A 13,717-nucleotide genomic window follows, 5' to 3' on the forward strand; every position below is an offset into this window, starting at 1 on the left:
GGCAAGATGGGTGCTGATTACTATTCTGAATATGTGGCTGAGGCCCATCTAAAACAGACGATAACAATGACTTGAGGACTTCTCATTGCCAGGCATTGTTTCCAAGTCCCTTTGCCTGTTGTAAAGTTTACAGTAAAGCAGAATATTCTTAATTTATTGGGTGAGAGGGGGAAGGAAAATCTACCTTAAAATTGAGATGTGGCTCCTCTCCCTTCTGATGTCAATGAGTGGGAGCTTATAAAACCTCTGCTTGTGATAAGTTGGGCATAGAGGCTCATACCTGTAGGTTCAAAGTCAGCCTGGGCATTGAAGTTCATGAGATTTATCTCCCATTCACCACTAGAAAATGGGAAGTGACTCTGTGGCTCAAGGGGTAGGGCAGTTGCCTTGAGCTGAAAGAGCTCAGGTACAACGCCGAGGTCGAGTTCAAGTCCCACAACTGACAAAAAACATCCATCTTAAACTTAGCGGTAGCTATATGGGACTGTTGACTGTGCTCCTTCAGTACATAGGCGATGTGAATAACCAGATGGTTTCCATAACTTTGATTACCTGAAATAATCCCAGTTGTTTGCTCAGAAAGAAGTCAACTGCATCGAAGTTTTAAAAGTGGCATTTATTAATTGAAAGTGAGTGGATTAATATGTTATGGGCAGCATGGAATTCATGGCTGTAATGGGCTGTAATGAACTTGAAGTACATGAAAATTCCTTAGATCTGTTATTTATGTGCTTATAATCATCACTGAATTCAAATGGGGGAGGGGTGTTAAATGGTAGGAAGTGTTAACATTTTATTGAAAATGAAAGATTCTTCCTTCAGCAGATCTCCACAGTAGGACCAACTTTTAGAAAGAGAGATTAAGAACACACTACAGTGTTTATATGGTGAACATTTATTACAAGTGGATGTGAGAGGACAGTGTTCATGTGGTCTGAATGTTGTTTACAATCACAACAAAGCTTGATCCAGCCCAGCAATACAAGTGAAAGTGTGAACATGAGGACATGTTTAGCTGATATATGAAAGTGACGCCAAACAGTTACACAGCTTTAAAAATAGAGCGCCAGCTAGTGCCATTTTACTTCATTCAACTCTCACTTTGTAATATGAAAGGTTTTTAAATTTTTTTAATGTTCTGATTGCTAGGCAATGCCATAGAAGGAAAGGAAGCTGCTGTAAAGGGATTTTTTTAGCACTTCTTAACTGTAAGGAAGCAATAGAGGAGCAAAATAAATTTGGCTTTAACAAGCACCCCAGAAGGAACACTGGTACAATGCTGAGAAGAACCTTAACAAATTCTTGAAGAGTCTGTTACAAAATTCCTGGCAAACTGATACTCCCACTTTATTTTAGGCTATCAAAAACAAATTAAATGATTAGAACCTCAAAATAGTAATCTCAGGAATCAAATGTGCCTTGGCCTTTTAACCGTTATGTGCTATTATGAAACATTCTTTGTTCCTTATTTGATCATAGTACTTAAGTTTCAGTGTAAAACAATATCGATACCATTCCAATCTTATCATCTAAACAACTGATGCTCTTTTTTAAGGTATGGATTGTCCAATATAGGTCTTTGGCAAAAATTTTATTTTTTGCTTAAAGTCTCAGTAGTTCAATTTTAATTCATTTGATCTGTAACTTGTCAATCCCCTTTATCTTCTCCGTACGGAAATGGTGCCCTATCTACTCTTTGGTTTCATAATACCAGCTTTTGCATTCGAATTTGAGTTTTCTTGGTCAAAAACAGTAGTAAATATATTTTGCATGATTTGTTTGAGATAAGTTATCCAGATATAATTCTCATATGTGCACATAACCAACTAAGAAATGAATCTCTAAAATATCCCCCCCCAAAGGTATCTTTTTCTATTATCTTCCCAATGCATAATTTAAGTCCCTTAATTTATCACCTTTGATTCACCAATGTTCCCTTTAAAAAAATTGTGTCAGGAGGCCTGAATGAAGCAGCTTAGCAAAAACAGTTAATACTGACAAGACATCATATTATACCATTAGCTAACATGGACATGAAGGCAGTGACCATCTACAAGTGTGAAATGCCACAAGAAGTCATCAACAAGGAGAAGAATTATGTCAGTCCAATTTCTTCAAGAACACTACGTGGGGTTTCAGCTTCCTGTGGAGGGAAAATGTGAGATTCTGGTAAGCAGATCCAGGGAGGGCCTCTTAAGTAGGTGAAAAACGGACATGAAGAATATGCCCCAGAAACATGCTTCTAATGACCAGCCAGTTAGTTCACTGGCCCAAACGTTGCAGGCCACAGAAAAGACATCTCCACATTTATTCCATGTCTACTGTAAATCCTCCAATGTCTGGGGGCACCATTACTATAACACACAAACCAATCAAACCCAATGCAATGCACAATGGATGAAATCCATGCAATAGGAAACATTATCTTCATGTTAAAATTAAAAATCTCCTGCAAGTAAAAAGCAGCCTCCCCATCTCAAGCTCCCTATAACCACTTTTTTCTATGCTTTTTTGTTTCATGGATTTATAGAAATGTCTTCCTCTTGAAATTTTTACTTGAATGTTCACAGGAGCAATATTTTAGAAACAAGTGGCCTTCCCAGATCTTCTCAGCAAAGCCACCTCTGGAAGTTACATAGAGAAGACACTACTTTGGGACAAAATTTGCTCAGCCGGGGATCTACCATTTAAGTCTCACTTCCAGCCCAGTCTTTTCTGGTTATTTTGGTGATGGAGTCCAGCGAACTTTTCTGCTTGAGCTGGCCTTGAAACATAATCCTCCAGATCTTAGCACCCTGAGTAGCTATGATTACAGGTGTGACCCACTGGCACCTGCCTCCAAATTCCAAAGGAAGACAAAACAAAGTTGCTAAAAAAAACAAACAATTTCTAAAGTGACTAACTTTGCATATGACATTTTTTAAAAAAGTATGCAGATTGACTTTTCGGAATTACTAGAACTTTTGTAATTAAAAGGCAATATTTTATTTTAATGGTGGATATCAATGTCAAATTGACATTCAATAACAAACTTACTTTTGCATCCTAATTGTGGTATAGCACAAAACAAGGAAAAAATCATATTAAATAATAAATTCACATTACATTAGGTTTAATTGCATATAAGGCACTTTACAGTGTAGCCATAAATTACTTAAACTCTGATCTACTTCTATAGTTGGAAATCAAGAATAACAGTATTACTTACCTTCAGATGTTGAGGTTAAGAGAATTTAGGTCTCAGTGCCTGATTTATAGAAAATGCTTTTAAAAAATTAGCTGATAATTGAAAACTAAATGAAGGCATTTTAGTATTTAGTACTAAATTGAAATATTGTGAGCCAAAAATGTACATAGTGACTTATTAAAATGCTTCTGTAGTAATGGAAATCTGGGTGAAAGTGAGGTTTAGTGAAAAAAGGTATTTATTTACGGCCAGTCCTGGGGTTTGAACTCGGGGCCTGGGTACTATCCTTGAGCTTTCTCAAGGCTAGCACTTTACCATCTGAGCCACAGCACCACTTCCAGCTTTTTCTGTGTATGTGATACTGAGGAATCAAACCCAGGGCTTTGTGCATGCTAGGCCAGTACTCTACCACTAGGCCACACTCCCAGCCCAAAAACGGTATTTTTAGCTCATCTATATATCCTTCCAAACTGAAATTCCCATTCATTCAGGCTATAAATTTAAAGATGGTGGATTAAAGAACAAATTAAATATCACGAGAATACAATCAGTGAACAGTAAAAAAGTGTGGCATTCAATGGTCAGTTTTTAAAAAGCCAAGGAGGAAAAAAAGAGATAACTTGTTAAAAATGTAGAGATTTAAGGCATATCAATGAGATAGATAGAATATGAAGCTTGTCTGGTATCTGGTTCTAATAAAACAATCATAAAAGGTATTTTCTTGAGAGAGCTTGTTTGGAGGTTCTAGCAGGGGAGCGCAGCTACTCGTATACCCTTGACCGAAGACCGGTCCTCCTCTATTGGGGATGGTCGTCCTCTTCGTCCGAGCGCACAGCTTCGGGAGGGACGTTCAAGAGGACACCCGCCTAGCCAGCCAGATCAGCCGAATCAACCCTGGCGATCAATGGGGTGACAGATGTCGCAGCCAGATGGCCCTCACATCTGGCCAGGAGTTTGGCCTAGTGGTAGAGTGCTTGCCTAGCATGCACAAAGACCTGGGTTCAATTCCTCGGTACCACATACATAGAAAAAAGCCGGAAGTGGTGCTGAGGCTCAAGTGGTAGAGCTCTAGCCTAGAGAAAGTCCAAGGACAGTGCTCAGGCCCTGAGCTCAAGCCCAGGACTGGCCAAAAAAAAAGATATTTTCTTCCAGACAATTAGGAAAATCTGAACCAGATATGAGAATTACTGTTAACTTTGTTGGAGGTAGAATGTTAAAATAGGAGGATGTCTCAGGCTTGCTCTAAAATTCCAGGGTAAAACTAGAGGGAATGTTGTTGTAAACAAGTAGAATATATTGATGGCTGGTGTCGCTGTATAATGTGTAGACTTCTCTGCATTTGAGTCTTGAAGCTTTCATGATAGGTTATTTTTTTGTGGGTCATGGGACTTGAACTCAGCCTGGGCGCTGTCCCTAAGCTCTTCAGCTCAAGGCTATTGCCCTACCCTTGAGCCAAGACCCACTTCCCATTTTCTAGAGGTTAACTGGAGGTAAGAGTCTCAGGTCCTTTTGTGACCGGTCTGGCTTTGAACCTTGATCCTTAGAGCTTACCCTCCTGAATAGCTAGGATTACAGGCATGAGCCACAGCACCCGGCTCTTACTTTCATTGTTTAGTACTACATTTGTACTCAGGGCTTTGTGCTTGCTTAGCTAGTGCTCTACTACTTTGAATTAAGTTATTTTTAAAGAAAGTCAATGGAAAAAAGCAACCCTCTTAAACTCCATGTATGCAATATTCCATTTATATCTTTACTGCATTTTTAATCTAGTCACTTCCACTTAATATTAAATAATTTTAATTTTTTTGCCAGTCCTGGGGCTTGAACTCAGAGCCTGAGCACTGCCTGTGGGCTTTCTTCAAGGCTAAGCACTCTACCACATGAGCCATAGCACCACTTCTGGCTTTTCTATGCATGTGGTTCCGAGGAATTGAATTCTAGACAAGCACTCTACCACTAGGTGAAATTCCCAGCCCCCAGTTTTAATTTTTTTAATGCAACCCTTAATATGTTAAAGCATGACTTGAGTTGTAAACAGTTTACCCTCTCAGTTGATTTTGGTAAAAACAGCCCAGAGCTATTTTGTGAAGCTAATCAGTTTTCTACTATGTATTTTTACTGCCTAAAGTTTTATATAGAATTTCTTGAGAAAGAATCATGATACTTTTTAGACATTTATTATTTAAAAAGTTTCCTTCCTAAAAAGCCTAGTTTCACTTATACACTTTATTATTTTAAGACTGTTTAATTTTTACAAATTGTTTATAAAATGTAACTTTCATATAAGTTCACACTAAAATTGTAGTTCAAAATTATTTAAGAGAATTATTATCTAAAGTTAGTAAAATCAGAGAAACAGAAAGTTGAATGGTGTTTACCAAGGCCTCGGAGAACCAAGAAATGGGAATGGTTGATTTGATAGGTATACGCTCACTTTTGTAAGATGAAAAAGTTCTGGAGATTTAGTGCACAACAATGCAAAAAAAAACTTAACACTACTGAGCTATATACTTAGCAGTGCTTGAAATGATGAATTGAATGTTAAATGTTTTAAAATCACATTTAAAAAATTACCTGGAATAAAAATATAAAATGTTATTTATCAAAAGGGATGAAGAAAAGGCCATTCACATGAGTTGAAATACATGCAATACTTTTATTTTAGACATGCAAGGAAAGCTCTCTCAGAGTCTGCTAATTTAAGCAAGCAGCTGTATACAGATAACCACGAAAAAGCAACATTTTGTTACAGCTCAGCACACAGCAACCAAAGCAATCAGATGGGAAACAAAGCAAATTTATTTCTGCAGCATTAAAACCAGATGAACACTGTACTGCAGGACAGAGAAAGGAATGGTGAAAAACAAATGACAATGAAAGACCAATGTTTCCCAATGTTTCAAATGTAGTACAATGCAACAAGAATGGTAAAAATGGAGATGACTGATCTGCATACCTGCCTAATACTAAGCTTGCTCCAAGCACATTTTCGAAGGTCTTCTTTCAGTGGTAAAGTAGTATCTTTTAAAGTTATCATTTGGCACCAAATTACTTAACTCAGGCTTTAAATTTCTTAGATCTAATTAATGAATTGGTACTTTTCCTTTCACAATAAAATACGCTAAAAGTTTAAAAGCATATACCATATTGATCAAAATTAAAGTTTTGGATGTTCAGAAATATACAACCCTAGTTAGCCAAAAATAAGGATTTAAATGGTGGTTTATATTAGATAGTTATTAACTAATCAAATATACAAATTTGGATATTGAAAAATGAATATTAGATGTTTTGTACTACAAAAATATTCTGAAAGGGTTACTACTAAGACTTGCAGGACACTTGACTGACATAGCTTTCTGATAATTCTCAAAGGGACTGTTCAAGCTGAATGCATGGCCCAAGTAGCAAAGTGCCTCCTAAACAGATTGTTTGAGTTTATCATACAGCACAAACCACTGAATAAATGTGACACTAATCAGCTTCTTAGAAATTGAATGTTTTAACCTGAAATTCCTTATAATAGTACAGATCACACGTACTTTCTTGTATCATTTCCAGATTAAGTTTTTACAGAATACATCAGAACATATTGCTTCATACAGACTTTAGTCATACTAAATAATGTCTTTTGTGGAACTGAAGACTAACCCACACTACATATTACGATATTGCTTATTTTGGACCAAGTGTTTAGCTATATATTTTAAGTCAAATTTTCTTTGGTAAACAGTAATGATTGCCAGGCTTTTCTTGGACAATTAATCCAGATAGTTCATTAATAATTACACACATGTGTTTTGATGAATATTACTCAAAACACAGCCATATATTTTCAAGAAAAAAATAAATCAGAAATAGAAATCACATACAGAATGAAAATTAAACAGCAAAGAGATGTGTGAAAAAGGAGAAGAATACAATAAAAAATGTGCTGGTTCTAGAATAGAAGCTCTGTTATTATTTTACAAGACAATAAGTCACCAAGCTGAGGATATTTTCTTTCATAAGTATATCAGCTCTCTATTTCCTCTGGTATTTTCTGCATACTCGATGAGTAGTCATTTAGTACACAGGGACATTAAAATATTCATGACGTGGCTACAAAAGAAATGCATATATTCTTATACACAATATACAAACTAAAATAGACACAATCAGATTTCTAGAACTTAAATTTAATAAAAATGTAAGGGTTTGTTTACTTTTGTTCTTTGGTTTATGTGACTAAATATTTAGCGTCTTTAATAATGCCCAGTTCATATTTGTATTTCTACTACAAATTTCTTTATGTAATGGTAAAATAAATGTTGTCCTGTATTTACAAAGCAATGTCTTTTCAGTGTAACTCAATAATGAGCAAACTGAAAATTCAATTTGAATATTACCTTTTAACAGTGCCCTAAGTTGATTAGGATTTTATTACCAAAAGTAGAGATATAGAGGGAACTCTTCCCCAAGAAAAAAGTAGAAATAACAAAAATCTAGGAGTGTGACTTTCAGACTAAGTGTACTAATTTTTTTTTAAAAAATCCCCAGTGATCCTGAAGAATTTTCTGAACAGATTTGTTAAGGTGTCCATGCCTGCAAATTTATCTAATGAGATGTTTCTCACATCAACAAGGAAAAAGGGTACCGTGTGGTGAAGGTCTTAATTTGACCCTAGAGAGTTGCAGATGGTTTCCTGGGACTTGAACAATTCCCTGAAATTAGAAGCAAAGTTCTGAACAAATTTTCCTCAGGAGAGGACGCACCATTCTTCAGACCATGGAAGGAATTACACCTTCATTAAAAGGCTGTGAATCCAAGGTTAAAACTGTTTATATCAGTGTTTTGAAAGTATCCTCATTTTAACATTTATTCAAGTTGTAACTTTGAAGTATTAGGCTACAAAAGCAGATAAATTGTTTCATTTTTTTTGCCATTCCTGGAGCTTGAACTCAGGGCCTAGGCACTGTCCCTGATCTTTTGTGCTGAAAGCTAGTACTACAGCTTTTTTTTGGTGGCTAACTGGAAATCACAGACTTTCCTGACTCCTGAGTAGCTAGATGGGAGCTACCTCACATTTTAATTTTTTCTTAAAAGAACAGGATGAAAGCTTATATTAGATAGTTCCTAAACAGGTTCCTAAACATCCTTAAAAGATAGCTTCCCTTTTTCTTTCACTCACAAAAAATTCCACTATAGTGGAACTTTTTAAAATTTAAAACTCAAGTATTTAAAATAATCATATTAATAAAAGCTTCATTTCCACAAGAAACTTTCATTTTTCATAGGAAAATTATATTCCTATACCAATGACTTTAGCAATTCACAGTATTTAAGGATTTTTTTCATCAAGGAGCCTCAATCTATTTTAATAGTCTATATAAAAATAAATTATAAAACACTGTAAATTATATAAAAAGAACGCTATGAAAACATCAACAAGAAAAAGTAGCACTCTTCCCTTGGTATTGAATGTAATAAGATTTTTCAAGCAATGCTATAATATAAACAACAAACTTAACACAATTATAATGACAAACTGAATTCACATATCCTACTACATTTTGATGCATGTCAGTATTCCAGCACGTATTCTAGTTTGCTTTCTTACACCAATGAAAATGCTTGCTGTGATACATATTCTCTGTATTCTGGAGAAAGAACAAGAAAAGTCTGTCAAATTACCTTTCATCTAAGTATCATTTCTTTGCCTTTATATTTTAGTTTTTAATCGTTTAAAAATGCATGTTAATTTAATATCACATCAGTTAAAAAAAACAAAAGAGAAAGATGGTTTCCCAAACAGGGCTGAGTAAAGTCATTCCTCTCTAAATAAAACTTTTATTATGAATGAGGACAGAGTTACAGATTCTTGTAAAATGTGATCATTCCAGGCATTGTCTTCACTCTTTATCTGACAGGTATTTCACTGCCTATGAGTTGATGGTAATCCAAATTATTCTATATAGCAAATAATCTAGAATCCTGTACTTAAACAAAAAATTAGCATCCACCAATTGTGAAAGATACTCTTCTTAGTAGGAAACCCTTCTTTAATGGGAAAACATCCTTCACAAAGAAAAGGAACCCTAAAATGCACAGAAATGATAATAAATGGTATCTACTTCTAAGTTGTATTAAGTAATTCCCCACTTTAGAATGCCAGGCTGTGAAGTTCCACTATAAATGTCTTAATGGTCATCTAACTTTTAAATCTAACTTCAAGGTATGTAAATATGCCCTTAATTAAGGATTTTTTTCTCTTACATATGCAACAATAGTAGATTCAGTATAAACTCTAGTGATCTGGGCCCTTATAACACTATTTTTTCAGTCATATTATAATAGTATGATTGATAATAGTATTATCATACTATTTAAGAATAACAGAATTCTTCAGTTATAGTTTGACATGAAGTCTGTCATAGTATATAGGAACTGTGCAGCACTATTTTACTCTTCCCATAGACATGGACACAGGCACTTTTGGAAATCATAAAGGTTTTATTTCTTTTCTTTTTTTGCCAATCCTGGGGCTTAAACTCAGGGGCTGGGCACTGTCCTTGGGCTTTCTCAAGGCTAGTGCTCTACCATTTGAGCCCCAGCACTATTTCTGGCTTTTTCTGTATATGTGGTACTGAAGAATCGAACCCAGGGCTTCATGCATGATAGGCAAAACACTCTACTACTAGACCACACTCATAAATGGTATATTTCTGAATATACCAAAAATGCCTGGGATTTAAATTAAGGAGGAGTAAGGGACAGAATCATAATGTGGAAAAAAATAGTGCAACTTTTATATTGGACAAATATAACCCACAAGTTGCCTTTAATACACATTTTTGTGCATGTGTGCATGCTCGTGTGTGTGTGTGTGTGTGTGTGTGTGTGTGTGTGTGTGTGTGTTTACTAGGATTTAAACTCAGGGCCTCATAATTGCCAGGCAAGCAGTCTTACCACTGAGCCCCATGGCCAGCCCTTTTTTCTGCTGGTTGTTTTTGAGATTCCTGCCAAGTCATGGACCTAAATCATGATCTGCCCATGTCAGACTCCCGTGTGGCCAGGATAATAGGCCTGCACCATGTTTAGCTCTCTATTGAAAATGGGTCTCATGAACTAACTGATTAGGCTGGCTTTGAACCTCGAGCTCCCCAATCTTGGCCTCCCTAATGACAAGAATAATAGGTGTGAGCAATTGGTGCCTGGCTTTGACAGATTCATCAGACATGTTTTTTTGTTGCTGTTTGGGTTTTTTTTTTTTGGCCAGTCCTGGACTTGGGCTCATGGCCTCAGCATTATGCTTGGGTTTTCTCAAGGCTAGAGCTCTACCACTTGAACCACAGCACCATTTCTGGCTTTTTCTATGTATGTGGTACTGAGGAATCGAACCTGGGTCTTCGTGTATGCTAAGCAAGCACTCTACCACGAGGCCAAACTCCCGGCCTCAAGTGTATTCTTTTCAACCTGAAATAAGCCTTTAGCTCTGGGAAATTCTCTTGCCCTTCACTAATTTGCTCCTTTCTAAATTTATTGCTAATTATCAACTCTCCTCAGGTTATCTGTCCTTCCTTCCCTAGTCCCCTTCTCTAGATGATGTTAGCTTTCAAGGACAAGAAAAGGACAAGAATTTGCAATTTTTCTCATCTAACTCATGAATTAAAAAAAACTACAGCTTTATCTTATTACTGCTTCATAATAAAGGAGAAAAACTTTGACCTAAACCAATGCATTTTTTTGTCAGTTGTGGGGCTTGAACTCAGGGCCTGTGTACTGTCCCTGAGCCTCTTTGTGCTCAGGGTTAGTGCTCTTACTACTTGGGCCACAGTGTCACTTCCAGTTTTTTTAGAGGTTAATTGGAAAGAAGAGTCTTATGGGGACTTTTCTGCCTGGACTAGCTTTGAACCACAATCCTCAGATCTCACCCTCCTGAGTAGATTGCAGGCATAAGCCATAGGTGCCTGGCTTAAACCAATGCTTTTGACTCCATTCCCATTATCCGTCCCAATATAGTTTATCTCACATTCATTCTTATTCTTATTCTTATCACTCTCACCATCAGCATCTTCTCCTTAGTACATATACATGCATCTTCAACTTTCCTCTGTGTCAAGGATAACTTTGTTCTTAATTCCCTGTCAAAAGGATCAAATGTAATGGGAACTATTGTATAAGAAACACTGAAGACAGGAATTAAGTTATATCTATTCTCAAAACCACCTACCTTCCCAAGAAAAGTAAAATTGTATTACCATAACATGCCCTAGATATTCACCATAGTAGGCTCATGATTCACAAAAGTCAACAGTGGAACGCTATAATTATCTAGATGCTTAAGTCTCATTGAAAAGAGAAGAGCTTAAGTAAATTTATGATACTTGTACTGTGTATAGAGCTAGGAACAAACATCTAGTCTCTTTGTTTCTAGTACCCAATGTATAAGGTACTCTTGTTTGTCCTTGATCTTTTAGAACATAGTAGTAGTTAGTCCTGTGGGTTGTCCCTAACAGAATTGTGTGGGGACTCTGGAACCCTATTCATTGTGCTAAAGGCCTAAAGCATCAAAGAATATTCTAACTTACCAAGATCTACTTAGAAAAATGAATTTTAATAAAGAGAAGTGAACTCTGTATGTGTGTGTATGTGTGTGTGTGTGTGTGTGTGTGTGTGTGTGTGCCAACACTTTTTTTTGGAGGGGGGGCTTGAATTCAGAGCCTTGCACACTCACATAGCTAAGACTGAAACCACACACCTGCCTCCAGTCCAGAATTTAGTTGGTTAACTGAAGATGGACCATTACACATTCTTTTTTTTTGTTCTGCTCTGAACTGTAATATTCAGAGCTCAGCCCCCTGAATAGCTAGAAATTCAAGTGTGAGTCACTGGAACCCAGTTAGGAGTGAAGACACTTTTAAAGATACCTTTTGGGTAACAGGACTCATGGGGTCAGTCTTATTTCATGAGATTTTGTGAATTACTAGTGGTTTTTTGAAAAAAAATTACATGAGCCACAAGTGAAGAATTAGGTATTTACACCAGATGATGTCTTAAATGGCGAACAGCAGACAGTACTTTATGTCCTGCACATTTATTTTAATAAAGTCTACCTTAGTTCTACCATGCTTTCATTTGCACTGAAGCATTTTTTCCATTAAACATTTGCAATACTGAATATGATGTTTTAAACTTAAGGAGAGGGAGAAACTTAAACATTTCCACAAGTAATTAAAGTTAGCTAATACACTACAACTAGTCTTTTTTTCTTCATTTGATATGCCTTGAGTACCTTTCCATACCATTACAAAGAAAATGATCTTATTTTTCTTAGCTAGGCTTACAGTTGGATGTGTGGCTATATTGTAATTTTCCTTATCTTTATTTCCACTGATGGATGTGTGGGTAAGTCCTAATAGTTTAATATTATATTGAGCCTATGCTCATATATACACTTGTATATTTCTGTTGTATAAAATACTTGTATGTGTTTAATGGGTCATATTAGGTCATTAATAGGTACACAAAACTCGCCCTTCAAAACAAAATACAAGTTTATATGCTTACAAGTAGGACAAAGAATGTTTCTTATCCTTGACAATCCAAGAAGAAATGAACAAGCAAAAAGTTTAGTTGGTTTCTCTCATTTATGGTAGCTAGAGTGAGCCTAGAAATATATAAGTAAACAGATTGGGCAGTGTACAAGTGGTTATAAGTGAATTAGCTGAAGTACAGTAGACTCTTCAAGCTTTGACAAAAGTCAAAGTCCAACAAAAAGCACCAGCAAATGGGTACTTGCAAGAGGAGGGATGGATCAAGGAGAAGTGAGGCAGGGAAGGAGAAAGTAGTCAAGAACTCATGGTATATACCACAAAATTAACAAAACTAAAGGAAAGGGTAGGTTGAAGGAGGGTAAGAATGGCAAAGGCAGAAACTGCTGATCTAGATGTACTGAATTCCTAAACTTCTTTGTTAAATTACATCTTCTACAACTATTTAGATAATAAACAAATTAAGTGTTAAGCCGGGTGTGGTGGCTCATGCCTATAACCCTAGCTACTTAGGAGGCTGAGATCTGAGGATCCTGGTTCAAAGCCAGCCCTGGTACTAAAGTCCAAGAGACTCTTATCTCCAATTAACCCACTAGAAAACCGGAAGTGGTGCTGTAGCTGAAGGGGTAGGATGGTAGTCTTGAGCTGAAGAGCTCAGAGATAGTCCCCAGGCCCAGAGTTCAAGTCTCATGACTGACAAAAAAAGAAAAGAAAATATTAAGTGTTAAAATTGGTATATTTGCAAATAAAAAGGTTTTGTTGATGTTTTAATTAATTTGCATTCTACTATAAGGAGAATTTCTTTCATCTTACATTTTTCACCTTTCATTTTTCTTTTTTCTGTGAATCACTTATTCATTCCCTCTGCTAGTTTTTCTTTTCTACTGGGCTGTTCATCTAATTCTATTACTGTTGTCTTAAAAATAATCACAGGAATAACTTTACTATGTTCTATTAGCTGTTCCGACCTTTTATTGTAAGATATACATACGAATTA

At 36.1% G+C, this 13,717-nt stretch overlaps 1 protein-coding gene across 4 annotated transcripts in view; it reads right to left on the reverse strand.

Annotated features, from left to right (window-relative positions):
* Positions 1–879: 879 nt before the first annotated feature.
* The window catches only part of Ap1s2 (adaptor related protein complex 1 subunit sigma 2), a 31,061-nt gene continuing 18,223 nt past the window's right edge, over positions 880–13,717 (reverse strand). The window contains exons 5-6 of one of the 4 annotated variants that reach the window (XM_090326910.1): positions 11,232–11,310; positions 8,654–8,826 (exon numbers count right to left, since the gene is read on the reverse strand). In XM_090326910.1, coding sequence (XP_090183036.1) covers positions 11,269–11,310 — 42 coding nt within the window. In that variant the 3' untranslated portion in view covers positions 8,654–8,826; positions 11,232–11,268. Of the gene's footprint in view, positions 2,144–5,812; positions 7,289–8,653; positions 8,827–11,231; positions 11,311–13,717 lie in introns of those variants that run through there. The other 3 variants (XM_090326908.1, XM_090326911.1, XM_090326907.1) reach the window with 3 other exon arrangements.

Source organism: Megascapheus bottae, chromosome X (genome assembly GCF_031878675.1).
Source record: "Megascapheus bottae isolate mThoBot1 chromosome X, mThoBot2.hap1, whole genome shotgun sequence".
Lineage (NCBI taxonomy): Eukaryota > Metazoa > Chordata > Mammalia > Rodentia > Geomyidae > Megascapheus > Megascapheus bottae.